Source organism: Lissotriton helveticus, chromosome 11 (genome assembly GCF_964261635.1).
Source record: "Lissotriton helveticus chromosome 11, aLisHel1.1, whole genome shotgun sequence".
Classification (NCBI taxonomy): domain Eukaryota; kingdom Metazoa; phylum Chordata; class Amphibia; order Caudata; family Salamandridae; genus Lissotriton; species Lissotriton helveticus.
Window position 1 is genome coordinate 17821853 of NC_136072.1, and position 14345 is coordinate 17836197.

Below are 14345 nucleotides of genomic sequence, written 5' to 3' on the forward strand. Positions count from 1 at the left end.
AGAGGTCACCCCGGTCTTCTTCAGGACGAATGTCATTCCCAGTAGCACTTAGGGCTCAACCGTACTTCGGTCAAAATCCCACGATAAGGCCGGTCTTAATAGATCCTGGCTCCTTCGCCACATGTGGCGAATGTTCCCAATGCAATAGGAAACATAAACTGTCAAAAAACATATAAGGGTATAACTATAATTACAACTGTATACCCCAAGGGTCTCGCCTCATGCCAAGCGGACCCATTGATTCTGTCTGTCTGTGTCCCCTTAGTGGTCTTAGGTGTTATTAATAATACACCCTCTTCAACACCCTCTAAGGCTATATGATATTATAGTCCCCCGGGCTTATAGGTATAAAAAAATTATGTACAGTGCTGCATATAAACGAGAGAGTCACCACATCCCATTCCATGAACTCCATCATCCATGTTATGAGATCTCACAGAGATCTGAGATCACATAAAATCGTTATAATCAAAGTCTAATCTAGGTGGTACTGATAGGATCCCTCATATATTCACCGAGTTTATATAGTATACAAACTCGAAATGATATCCGGCATTCTGTAAGCAGACCCGATGATGAAGCATGTCACACACTTCGGTGTGTGAGCGAGGGCAGTTTTCAAAAACAGATGAGTTTCTCTCCAATCCTCATCCTTAAACAGGAAGTTGAGTCTGCTTGCAATAGCAAGTTAGCCACAAGGGTAGGACAACTCCAGGTTGTTGTTATAGTAGGGGGCTGGCTACTCGACTTTGCCTCCAGAAACCACCCCATCAGGTCTTTGCAGAAACTCTACTGATCAAAACAGCAGCTTTAGACACAGGTCTCTCCTGCCTGACATGGAAACAATTTCTGCTCAGCTTCACTGGCCTCTCGGGAAACTTCCCACACTGGCCCCACCGCGTGCATTTCACGAATGGTGTCTGCAGCTCACGCCCATAATCTCATGGCAGAGCATGAACCTTAAGCTGGGAGAGGTGTGGCGCAGCGGCCAGGGCGGCTGACTCCGGAGCACGGGGCTCACGGTTTGATTCCCGGCGGCAGCTCAGCCCCGTACCCTGTGACTCTGGGCAATAGCTCGCTTAATCTCACCGACGGCTCCCAGCGCCTTGAGACCCTTACTGGAGAATAGTTTGCGCTTTACAAATACCGGGTTAAGTGTGCCATATCAAAAAGTTTCATAATTCATCTTTCAGACTAAGGTTCAGATTGATCAAACTCTCATACTACGCAACGCAAATCAGCAAGACACCTTGATGCATTAGAGGGAGAGGGCAGGATTGCACCATACTTACCAATATATGCCACCTTCCTTCATCTCCTAGTGCTGGAGCACAATGTGCTACCATGTGCCAATGCCGGCTCCCTTGAGCCGTGGTGCAAGGGTGCCGGCGTTGTAGGAAGGATGGTTTTTGTGCAGGAAGGGACACCTGCACAAATCCCATTCTCAGAGGCATGCAGCACGTGTAATAAGAGGAAAAAAACAAGGAAAAATCAACATATTACTCCTTGTTACGCCTCCCCTGGGCGGGCGTAGCATTTTGACGCATTTCCAGATCTACCACTCATGGGAAATACGGGGCCCCTCTCTCTTTTATTCATTCATAAATCTGTGAATGCACCAAAATCCACGGGGAACACCCATACTCAACCCATGGAATGCCTTCCCAGCGCAGAGTAACGCAGGGCTGAGACTTGCCGTGCCTTGTATTATTATTGACTTACCAAGCACTGCAGGCCATGAAAGGTGGGTGTCCGTGGCGTGGTGAATCTGACTTCGGGATTGCGTTGCCCTTGTGATATCCTGTGTGACGCAAGGGCAACGCAATCCCTTGATGAATCTAGCCATACATTTTTACCTTTGATGCATTTCTGAAAATTACGGTACAAAAGGGGGGTGGTGATGGACAGAGCATCTGAACCAATCAAACACTCACTCCCAGTCAAAAGATCTGGGTTTAATCCATCACCGTTCTTTAGCCCACTCTGCCACCCCAGTTCAGACATGGCCATATGCAAATCAGTCTGACCCTGTGCCTCATGGGAACAGTCCAGCCCGAACTGCCAAGCCATGCCTTCCCTGGACCGGAAACAAGCTTCCTAGGACCAGTTTCTGGCATTACAGCCGTCTTCAGCCCGGCTTGCTTGAATCCAGTGGCAAAGTGAGCAAGGGACTCACGTCTGAGCATACCCTGCCACACTTATGGCGGCCAAAAGCGGTACAAAAGGTGGTGGTGATGGACGGAGCATCTGAACCAATCAAACACTCACCCCCAGTCAACAGATCTGGGTTTAATCCATCACCGTTCTTTTGCTCACCGTGCCACCCCAGTTCAGACATGGCCATATGCAAATCAGTCTGACCCTGTGCCTCATGGGAACAGTCCAGCCCGAACGGCCAAAGCCATGTCTTCCCTGGATCGGAAACAAGCTGAAAATTACAGCACACTTGAAAACTCCATATTTTGCTTTTTGTTACTTGCTAGTGCAACATTGACATAAGCCGGACGCGCTATCCAATGGCACCAATCATAGAGTCTCAATGGAGTGGACCCCCAAAATACACAGACTTTAAACATTTTATAATGCTTTAGCCATATAAGAGTTATAAGGCTGTCCCCAGTAAGACCTAAAAGTTCTTTCTGCACACATTTCTTGTTAGGGAGTCAGTTATTAGTCTGAATGTGAACTGAAGCCACGTGAAGCTCAAATAACCAACAATCCTTGACTTTAGGACTCTCGGCACCACCGGTGTGTATGAGTGTGAGCGTCTGCAGTGCCAGGTCAAAGGCAACCTGTTGTCTCCATAGGTGGACCTACAGTGACAGGCCTAGGAGGGGAGTGGAGTGAACGGAGACCGCCTTTGCAGGAACAGGAAGGAATGTCCAGGGTGGGACTGGGACAGAAAATAGACCCAGGCAACAAAATAAAAATAAAAGTGGCCCCTAGTGACTTAGCTAGCTAAACATGTGGCCCTTGTTTGCAAATTGGGACAGTTTTGAACTTGTAATGACACAATATACAAGTGGTTTGTGAGATATGGAAGACTGCATGGATTTGAGCTTGCTACAGGCAATGTTTGTTTTAATATCAGGGAAATGAACAGCAAAAACTGGGCCAGCGGACCATAAAAAAGATCCCCCAGTTGTGCATGGAATAAAGTGAGACTGATGTGGAGGAGTAGCCCCCCACCTTATGTGTGGTTGCAGGAGGGAAGTTCCCTCTTCTGAGTCCATTCTCGGGGAAGAACGACAAGCTCCCACCAGGGGGGGGGCGTGTCGCGTGGGTGGTTTCCACCATCCTTTGCTCTTCTGAAGCATGTCTTGTCTCTTGATGCTAGGCCATGGAAAGCCCCTCCGGCAGGATGTGTACAGGAAGCTGTGGTCTGTGTGTGCAGAAACACAGACAGCTGCTCGCTACTAAACATGCACTTAAAATACATTTGCTACTCCCACTTATGGTGAACAAAGAAGATGAAGGCGCAAATTGGCAATTCTTGTAGCATTTGGGCTCACATCACCCAACATAACTCAGCATCCCAAACAACCCAGTGAGGGGACCACCAGCCCACTTTCTCGGTATGAACATGATGAGAGCTGTCTCAAACATGACTGTGGGATGTATGACGTTACACCGCAGGCTATTACAACGCCTGCCTTTACAACGCGGTTTTTACATCGCATACCATTACAACGCATAGCGTTTTTGGGTGTTGGATAGTGAATAGTTTAATTTACTATTCCAACTCCAGTCCCCGTGGACACTAGGAAAGGTTATTGGATAGTAAATTAACCTATTCCCTATCCTAGAGCGCCCCCAGAGCAATGCGTTGTAATAGTTTGCGTTGTAATGACCGCGTTGTAATGGTAGTGCATTGTAAAAGTTTCATTGTAAGTGATGTTTACCATGACTGTGAACCCCCAGACTCAGCAGTCCAGAGTTACCCGGAGACTAGTAGGTTTACGTCACAGGAGGTGAGGTCTAGGTCTGAACCAGTGGGACAATAAACTCCACCCCAGGGGTGAGTCTTGAGGTAGGGAGCACCACTTGCCAGGTATGTAATGACCTGGCTCACCTTGGACACTTCCAGGTGCCTGGATTGCACCCCCTCCCCCCCCAAGTCCTCCACATTGAATTTTGTCATTTGAATTTATAAAAGGGCATTAAACTAGAAGGCATCAAAGCACAGAACCGGATAAGAATCGCCGGGGTGGGGGGTTGGGGAATCTAAACAGAGGAAGGCAAGAATGGCCAGGCAACTAAAAAGAAAACCTAACAAGAAATTAACCAAGGGCCCGATTCACAAAAGTAATCTGAAGCAAAATCCTAACTTCATGACTTTCGGTATTCACAGAAGACATTTAGGAGTAGTAAAGTTAGGATTTTGTCTCAGTTAAACTAAAGTTTTGGTCTTAAGTTAAACTTAAGACAAACTTAAGTTTAAGTGAGACAAAATCCTAGTTGTAAAGTTAGGATTTTGTCTCAGATCGCTTTTGTGAATCAGGCTCCAAGTTTTCACCTGCCTCTGGAAAATCAAGTTCGAGTTTAGCTCCTGATTTGTTCAGGGAGGGAATTCCACAACCTGGCAGCTGCCACCCTGGAAGCTCACCCCCCATCTATCTTTCCTGCACCCAGTGCATTAGAAGAGCCTTCTCTTGCCCATTCATACTGAGGCCTCTTCAGCATCTCCCACCACAGCTCAGATCTTGCTGTCCCCTACTGAGGGTTCAACAGATGTTTTGAATCCCTACATAAGGCAGTCCTCATGGGGCACCATCTTGCTTGTGACACCAGTGCCTTAAGAGAAGGGCGCGTCACAATGCCTGTGTTGGTATGAGAAACAAACTTTACAACGCAACTTTTACAACGCACTACCATTACAACGAAACTTTTACAAAGCAACATCCATTACATCGCATGCCATTACAACGCAACCATTACCTCGCATGACACTACAATGCATACCACTACAACGCATGTCATTACAACGCATACCATTACAACGCATAACATTACAAGGCATAGTACCCTTACACTATCCAACACTTACCCTACTGGTGCACCCCCTGGAGTTAGAATAGTAATTTTTACCCCTACACTATCCAATACTTACCATACATGCAATGTAATGTTATGCGTTTTAATGGTATGCGTTGTAAAGGAAGTATGCGTTGTAATGGAATGCGCTGTAAAGGTAGTTTTGAAAATTTGTTGTAATGGCATGCGTTGTAATGGAATGCGTTGCAATGGATGTTGTGTTGTAAAAAATGCTTTGTAAAGGTATGCGTTGTAAAAGTATGTGTTGTAACGTCATACATCCGTTGGTTCACCATGTGGTGTACACCCGGCTGCACTGCACACATAAGCGCTTGGTGACTGGTTACCATCTAAGAGGAAAGCACAGTGGTCTTACCCTGGGATTTGCACAAAAGCAACACATAATTTCAGCCTGTCCTGAATAAAGGCTAACCTCTTAAGAGTTTGAATTACTCTCTGATTTCCTCCCAATATATCTATTCTACTCTCACGAGCACACTTTCTTTTCCACACTCCCCCTGGAGCAACCCTCTTTTTCTGTTTTGAAGCATTCTCTATAGTGATCTGTTATAATACCTGTGGAATTAAACAGTCACTTTTTGAGGTATTTATGGTGCTTGTGTGTCATTTTGAGGATACACTTAATTAAACTGGAAATAACTAGGATACATTTATGATGCAATTTGATTTCTATGTGTACCACGTTTATAGATTTAGACTCAATTAATGCTTTCCCAAGGAAAATAGTCCAGGACCATTGTTTCCTATACCTGCTTAGAACATAAGCATTCATGGATCAAGTATTTTCATTGTTGCTTCGTACTCATTTTACCAACCTTGGAAGGATAAAAGGCTGAGTGGACACGCTGAGATTTGAACCTGTGACCATGATGCAAGTGAGGATACCAGTAGGGACCGTTGATACTCATTTTACTAACCTTGGAAGGATTAAAGGCTGAGTGGACACGCTGAGATTTCAACCTGTGACCGTGAGGCAAGTGAGGATACCAGTAGGGACCATTGATACTCATTTTATCAACCTCGGAAGGATGAAAGATTGAGTGGAGCTGCTGAGATTTGTACCTGGAACACGTGCATTAGACGCTGAGACGCGACCTTCATGACATCAGCTGCCCGATAGAAATGACCGGATTAGAAACTTGGCAACAGGAACTCCCCTGAGAAATGGACGTTGATGGTGTCTGACTCTCTCTCTGGGAGAACAGGAGGCGCTGATTGGCTTGAGCTCGGTTCTGGACTATGCTTCAGGAAAAGGGATTGGCAGCAGATGTCTGGTCAGCTTCCTGGGGCCGGGAGCACAGCCCTGCTGCATGCACCAGGGGTGTGTGGGAGGCTGTGGTTCTCTGGTGGAAACTTTCATGCTAAGTACACTCTATGACACAAGGCCTCGTAGATACTGCTGACCTGAGACTGTGCGGCCTGGAAGTAGCTGCTTTTCTTGCCCACCAGCCCTTCCATGGCCACGGTACCGACTATTAAGCGGGCTCGCATTGGGGGTCGCTCTTTTAGATATCTGGTGCCCCGATCTTGGAATGCACTACCTTTGTCTCTAAGGAAGACTGAGAACTTGCTATCATTCAGAAAGGATCTCAAAACGTGGTTGTTCGGCCAATAATTCCACCTCCTTTCCTTGTTCTGTGCCTTTTGTCAGGTCTGAAAGCGCCGGGACACTCTGTTCGAGTAGCTGAGCGCTCTACAAAACACCGGGTAACAGAACATAACATAACTAAAGGCTGTGTCAGTAGCCATATGACTCCTTTGGTGCCTGTCAGAGTCCCTCACGCTTGTGCAGACTCACAGTAAAGAGGCCAAATGAGACCTCTCACACTCCTTGGCTCTCCAGACAAAAAGGGTGTCCAGTGGGTGGGTCTAAAGGTGATTGACATTCCAAACAAACCAATACCTGAAGGGGGCTAGCCCATTACCCATGCTATGAATGTAGCCTGTGGGCTAACCCACCATCATTTGACTGACACTTCAACAGAGCAAATGATTATCTACTATTTCATTTCTTCTTCTAATTATTATTAGTTAAAACGTTTCATTTTAGGTCTTGCGTAGACAGTGCCTGCACTGTCTCTTCGAGGCATTTTGTTTAGTGTTAGTGGGATTGGAGCTTTCCCATTACTTACCAAAAGTGGGCTTCAAACCCACTCTCAATTACTTACTTCCTGCTGTCAGTTCTGCGGTCGCCACTTCTCTCTTCTTGCATGTGACCCACCCCAAGAGCATGGCCAAGTCCTTGTGTCCTTATACTGTTCACACTTTTGGGACTTATTTTTTCTTTTTGTTGAGCCTCCTTCCAGAGTGCATCTTTCCCAGCTGGTGCTGTCCTTTGCTTGTTGTTTTAGACTGTCCAGCTTGACTTTCTCTCTCCCCTGAAGTAGTAGCTATCTGTAAACAGGCCTTTAACTCCTTCGATTCTGATGACGGAACCGCTCCGTCATCAGCTGCGGTGGCGCTGTGCTGATGACGGAGCGGTTCCGTCATGGCCCGCTCGCTGCGCCTGCGTGGCGCGGATTCTGCGCCTGTGCTGGGCGTTCCATTGAGAGGGCGGGGCCATGATGTAACCGCTCCGTCATGAGCACAGCTCAACCAAGGCTGGTGACGGAGCGGTTCCGTCACCAGCATGGGCGCGCCGCGCGGCCGCCCCGCCCCCTTAGCGCTGCGGCGGAATAGCCGCCGCAGCTAAGGTGTTAAATCTTGCTCTTATCTTGTCTCCTTTGCTGTGCATTCAAAGACAGAGGTCACATGTCAGGCTTCGTATTCCGAGGGAGCTTGGTGTTTACTTTTCTTTCATTGACTTCAAAGTGAGAGAATTTATGTGACAACCCATCCTGTAGACTACCCATGCGAGCAGACAGGCTGTAGGACGTTATCTTTTCTAGCACACAACAAAAATGAACTGTGCTGATATTTCCGAATACATTAGAATGAGAACAGTAGAAATGAATCGCTTTTTTTTAAGTGTGGTGGAAACAAATATTTTAATACGATCAAAACAAATCAATACTCTATCTGATGACTTTACCACACATTATCATTTGGGCGCAGTAAAACTGCTTGTCTGTGCAAATGTAATGATCATTTTCAATTGGAAATGTGTTGTCTTTATTTTGCAGTCCACTACAACACCATACCTACTTCACACTACACCAGCCCACTTCACAGTACACCACTCGACACCACTTCACTCTACAACACTCTGCTCCACGCTACCCTCTTCCACTCAGGGCCGTGCCACTCCACTGTAAGACACTTACGACATGCCTCTACTCTACACCACTCCACTCCACACCACTCCACTCTACCCAACTTTATACTATCCCACTCCAATCTACCCCAAGCCTACCTACCCCACTCTACTTCACTCCAATCTCCCCCACTCCACTGCAATCTACCATTCCAAACTACCACACTCTAATCCATCCAATCTACTCCACTCCGCTCTAATCCACTCCAGTCTACCCTACTCCACTCTACCCTACTGCAATCCACCAAATCTACCCCACTTCACTGTACCCTACTCCAATCCACCCAATATACTCCACTCCAATCTAACCCATTTCATTCTAGCCCAATCTACCACACTCCACTCTACCCCACTCCACGTCACTTCAATCTATCCCACTCCACCTCAATCTAACCCACTCAGTCTAGCCCAAACTACTCCACTCCAATCTACCCCACTCCACTGCAATCTACCACACTCAAACCCATCCACTCCAATGTACCCACTCTACTCTACCCCACTCTAATCCACTCCAGTCTACTCTACTCCACTCTACCCTACTGCAATCCATCCAATCTACTCCACTCCAATATAACCCAATCCACTCTATTCCAATCTACCACACTCCACGCTACCCCACACCAATTCACTTCAATCTATCCCACTCTGATCTACTCCACTCCAATCTAAGCCACTCCACTCCAATCTACCCTACTTCAGTCTAGCCCAAACGACTCCACTCCAATCTACTTCACTCCAATCTATTAGACTCCAATCTACTCCAACCTACCCTCTCAAACTTCACGTTAATCTACCACACTTTGAAATGCCCCACTCCTTTCTATCCCATTCCAATCTACCCCACTCCACCCCACCCCAATCTACCCCACTTAATTCCAATCTACCTAACTCTATACCTCATAATCTACTTTGTGCCTCAGTCCACTCCAATCTACCCCAATCCACTTGTACCTACCCCACTCCATGCAAACCTACCCTATTTTATTCCTACCATACTCCAAGTACCCCACTTCAATCTACCCCACTCTACCCTACCCAACTTAACTCCAATTTACCCCAATCCACCACACTCCACTCTTCATCAGTCCATCCCATTCCAATCTACCCCAATATACCTAACTTCACTCTACCCCAATATACTCTGATCTACTGCACTCCTATCTACTGCAATCCACCTAAATCTACTATTATCTACCCCAATCCACCCAAATGTACCCCACTCCAATCCACCCACCTCATTTCTCTCCAATCTACCCCACTTTGCTCCAATGTACCCCCTTGATTCCAATCTACTCCCATTTTCTCCACTCAATCTGTCCCATTCAACACCACTACATTATGCCCCACTCCAGTCGAACTCACTCTACCACAATCTACCCCACTACAAAATGCCCCACTCTAAACCAATCTACCCCACTCCATGCTACCCCAGTCTACCCCACTCCATGCTACCCCAGTCTACCCCACTCCATGCTACTCTGTTTCTACTCTACCCTAATCTACCCTACTCCAATCTACCCCACCCCACACCATGCCACTAATGTTTAGCCAAACACGTAGCAAGAAATAGCCCAAACCTTGGTAACAGTTTTTTCTGTGTTTGCAGAACTGGAAATGGCAAACAAAGTGGAACAGCTGGAGCAGGTAAGTGTCGAGTACAGATGTGTGTCTGTGTCAGATGTTGCTGTGAAAGTTATCTTCATTTTATGAGCGACCAGAGCCTCCTCTGTGCCCCTGTTTGAAGGTACTGGGTCCTGACACTCATGGATAAGGATCAGTACTTTATTTGCATCACCACACTTTGACCACGAAAGGCAGAAAAGGGGGAAAGAATGAGGAGCAGAAATGAAAAAAAAACAGTAAAAGGGAACAAAAAAGGAGGAAGAAAATAATAGGAAAACAATGACAAACCCATAAAGGGAATAAAAACAACCTGCAAGAGTATGAGTAAGAAACAGGAAGTGTAGGGTGGTGGGAGAAAGTGGCATAAGGTGGACTCAAATGTTGGCTGTCTTGGAATCTGGAAACCCAGCCAATCAGCGGAATATAAACTTTGGGCCTTGGCCTGTTCTTGCTAATAAAGATCTATTTACATTTGTCTTAATATAAATTTCAAGTAGATAAATTCAATCCTGAGATTGCATTGATCACTCTAAAGTTGGTGCACACAGAAACATGTCAGGTTGGGTCCCAGTGTAGTGTGGCGTTGTTCCCTGAGGGCTGAGTTCTGCCAGATGTTCAGGATGCAAATAATTCTTATTAAGATTAAACTATAAACATTTATTTTATCTGGATATCTGAAAAACTTGGCTTTTGTCCGGCCCTTTTCGACTCACTTTGGACACCCCTTACAAGAAACCATAAGTATCTCTTCAGGATTAGCAGGGTGGTAAGTGCATGTCATGGGTGGGTGCATAAATGAGAGAAAAGACAGAAGCGGAGACCAGGTACCTTCGCTCCTGCAAGGGGTGGGGGTGGTCAGGGGAGAGGGGTGAATGATCTCTTGTCTTCCAAGCCTCTCTAAAGCTCTTCCTCTGCATCCTGTCTAGAGCTGTTATCTGTCAGTCATGGTGCCCAGTCTGTAAAAGAGATCAGTGACTGTCCTTAGCATTCCAGTACTCTAAGGTGGGGCCTTCTTTCCTTTATTGGATGTGACATGGTGGGTGAGAATGATTTTGGAGTGACTGTTAATAAAGTCAAGATTTGGTCCCCACCAGATGTGCAGTGATCCCCAGGGAAAGTCTAAAGTCTGGTCCTGCAGGCCAGTGACCCCATGGTTGTATTGGTCCATTTTTAATGGTGGCCAGCCCTGTGAGCAGACACCAGGAGAGGAGGCAATGCTGGCGCCATATTGGTAAGGTAAACAATGGCTTATCAGAAAATATTCTGGAAACCGGAGGACGTCTGTGAAGTCAAGAGGCTCACGTTGCTGCTTGTTCTATATTTGTCTGACCAGGACGTCCTGGTGCCCTTACCTGCACAGGTGCATACTAACATTGGAGTTGTATGAAGTGCAGGGTGGACCAGCGTCAGACTGGCCTAGAGTGTAATCAGGTGGTGCCCAATGGGCTGGTCTGACAGGTCAGTGTGTGGGCTGTTTTTTTTAGCAGTTTGAGGGCCTGTTTTATGGCCAGATGGGCTGGATTTTACTAATCATTTCCTTAAGTTTAACACAAACATTGGGGCCAATTCACAGAACTAACTTACAACAAAATCCTAAACTTACTACCATTTTGGTATTCACAGAAGACATTTACTCATTTTGGTATTCACAGAAGGCACTTACTCATTTCGGTATTCACAGAAGGCACTTACTCAATTTGGTATTCACAGAAGGCACTTACTCATTTCGGTATTCACAGAAGTTAGGAGTCCTAACTTTAGGACTCCTAAATGCCTTCTGTGAATACCGAAAGTCTTAAAGTTTGGATTTTTTCGCAGTTTAGGAGTAGCAAAGTTAGGACTCCTAGCTTCTGTGAATACCGAAATGAGTAAGTGCCTTCTGTGAATACTAAAATGAGCAAGTACCTTCTGTGAATACCAAAATGGTAGTAAGTTTAGGATTTTGTCTTAAGTTAGTTCTGTGAATCGGGCCCATTGTCTACAAAAAACACAACTGCATGCCGTCTCCCATAATACCCATACAGCGTGTCTTTTCAAGTTCAAAACTATCCTTATTTGGAAACATGGCCACTTATTTAGCTATCTGGTTCAATAATCGGGGTCCCTTTTGTTCTGGTGCCGGGCCTATTTTCTGTCCCAGTCCAACCCTGGGTTAAACTCATCTGTGTTCACCTTGGCTTTTCTTCACACAATGGCCCATGCTGATCCTACCTGAGATTCTGTTAGACTCAGTTCTTGCTGTGCTTTGATGCCTGTATCCTTGGCTGTAGATTCACTGCCCCTGTGTTTACTTTCAACAGCTGGAACGGCTGAAGGAACACCTTCTTCAGGGGAAATCTCCTGAGGCGTCCTACGCGATCCAGGACTTGTCGCCGTCACATCCCAAAAAACGAGGTGGGTGCTGTCGTGAAGGCGTCTCAGCTCTAGACCAAGGCGCGAAGGGTCGCCATGTACCACTGCTTATGCACAATCCTTCTTTGGTGGTGAGATGTTTAGTCGAGCCGGTCACTAGTAACATGTGATGGAGCGTGCACGTCCACCTAGGGTCACAGATCTCACCCGCACACTCCCGGATCCCTGTGCACCTGAAGCTTAGAGAACAACTGTTTTCAAAATAGTGACTCCAGGAACTTCATGGTAAAGATGCCCCTCATCCTGCCTCAGGTGTAGGAGTGGTAGATGTTGGGGCTTCTTCTGAGTGTGAGAGCTTTGCAGGTGGTTCACAGACCCACACAAGAGTGGAGCTGCCTGTTGAGACATCCAGAGATCTATTAACTAGCCAAGGTTTGTAAGCAGCCAGATGTCCAGCCAGCTCACAGGGCAATCGCTCCTGGTAGAGGACTGACTCTAACCCAGCTCTACCAACCTTTCAAGCAGCCTGTAGATACATCATTGCACAGCTCACTGTCAGGGACTTTAACTCTTAGCTGCAAAGACGAGTCCCCACATTTTTCTCTCCTCATCCTTGCACTCTCTGCTCTGTCTGCTTCTCTTCTCACTTGGTGTGTCAGGGCTTGCACACTCCTGTCTTGCTTCTTAACTCTCTAAGGCTAGCTTCTCCATCTTAAGACACATTATATTAATCAGTCAACCCTCTTCTCTGCCCTTTGTCAGGCAGGTTGCTGGGGGTTGCTTCTGGCAGTAATTGCAGAGTAACTTGTTTCCTCTAAATGTGCAGGTATTTTGCTAGTTATTGGGTTTGCAGGGGAGATACTATGGGTCCAGGCTTTTCTTCCCTATACCCACCTTCATGGTGGCAACTCTGAGATCTGCTTTTGTTTCAATGTCTTGCACTGGAACCCTCCAGGGCAGTCCCACCCCTCCAGCATTTTGTTGCACCTCCCCCCTCTTCAATCTACACCAGAAAAAAAATTGGGAGGGGTTAAACTGGGGTAGCAGAAAGTTCCAAAAAGGGTGGAAAAAGAGGTTAGGATGGTTTTGAATTTGCCCTGGAGCACAATTCATATTAAGAGCTAAAAATACTTTCTGGTGCAAACATAACTCATGGTGCAATATCAGCAGACGTGCAGAAGGTCCTTTAGGAGCACAGATGGGTCGCCACTGTAATATATATGCTGTGGAATTTCTTGAGATTTGAGCTGTGCACACGACTAGTGATCAGTAACATTACAAATGCAGCTGTTGGTGAGCCTGGCCACCTTGTTGAAAGGTCAACTTTAAGTTAACAAGAAAAGGAACCATTTCATTATGCAAGGCAACACAACCCTCCACAGCTCATCTTGGAGAGCTCTCTACATCTCTTGCTAAAGTGATTTAAATATAAACACATGTTGCTCATGTGGCTCTAGCCTAAGAAGGACTACTTGATGCTACATCACCCACATGGGAACACAACTCAGACACTGTAAACACCCACATACTAGCATAGCCTTGATGGGCAAACAATGGTGAATCCTTTAAAACATGTGAAAGCCAATGGCTGAAGAGGGTTGACTCAATTTCGTATTGTAATATTTAGAGCACTTGAATAAATGAAGTCTTCTAGACAGCCCCAGAAGCCAGACCTAAAACATTCTAAGGAGAGGACATGCCTTGCACCATCAGTAACTTTTGCTTCTGCTCTTGCTTTGCAGCCTGCTTCTGGAAGTACTGCGTCTGAAGATCCCCCAATCTGCACAGATGAATCTCCACCCAAGAAGACCGCGCTTTTCGTGTGTGCGATGATTGTATCCATAGCTGACATCAACATAAAGGCGGATAGCTGCAACGTTATTTTTGTAAATCATCTGTGATGTCTTTTGATTTCCTTTGTGACTGTGTGAGTGACAGAGTGAACATTTAGGGACCACCACGGGTCACTTTCAGAAGTGGTCTTGTCTTTGGTCCAAAGTGTGCTTTCAAGACCATTGAGTCACAAGGAGGAACACCTAGTGGGACATTTTGGGGCAGATTT

The 14345-nt window shown here is 46.3% G+C and overlaps 1 protein-coding gene across 1 annotated transcript in view; it reads left to right on the forward strand.

Annotated features, from left to right (window-relative positions):
- UTS2B (urotensin 2B) overlaps positions 1-14144 on the forward strand; it is a 29771-nt gene extending 15627 nt beyond the window's left edge. Inside the window, exons 3-5 of the mRNA XM_078666117.1 lie at positions 9915-9952; positions 12232-12325; positions 14026-14144. Of these exons, the coding sequence (XP_078522243.1) occupies positions 9915-9952; positions 12232-12325; positions 14026-14051 (158 nt within the window). The 3' untranslated portion in view covers positions 14052-14144. The remainder of the gene's footprint in view (positions 1-9914; positions 9953-12231; positions 12326-14025) is intronic.
- The last annotated feature ends 201 nt before the right edge of the window (positions 14145-14345 follow it).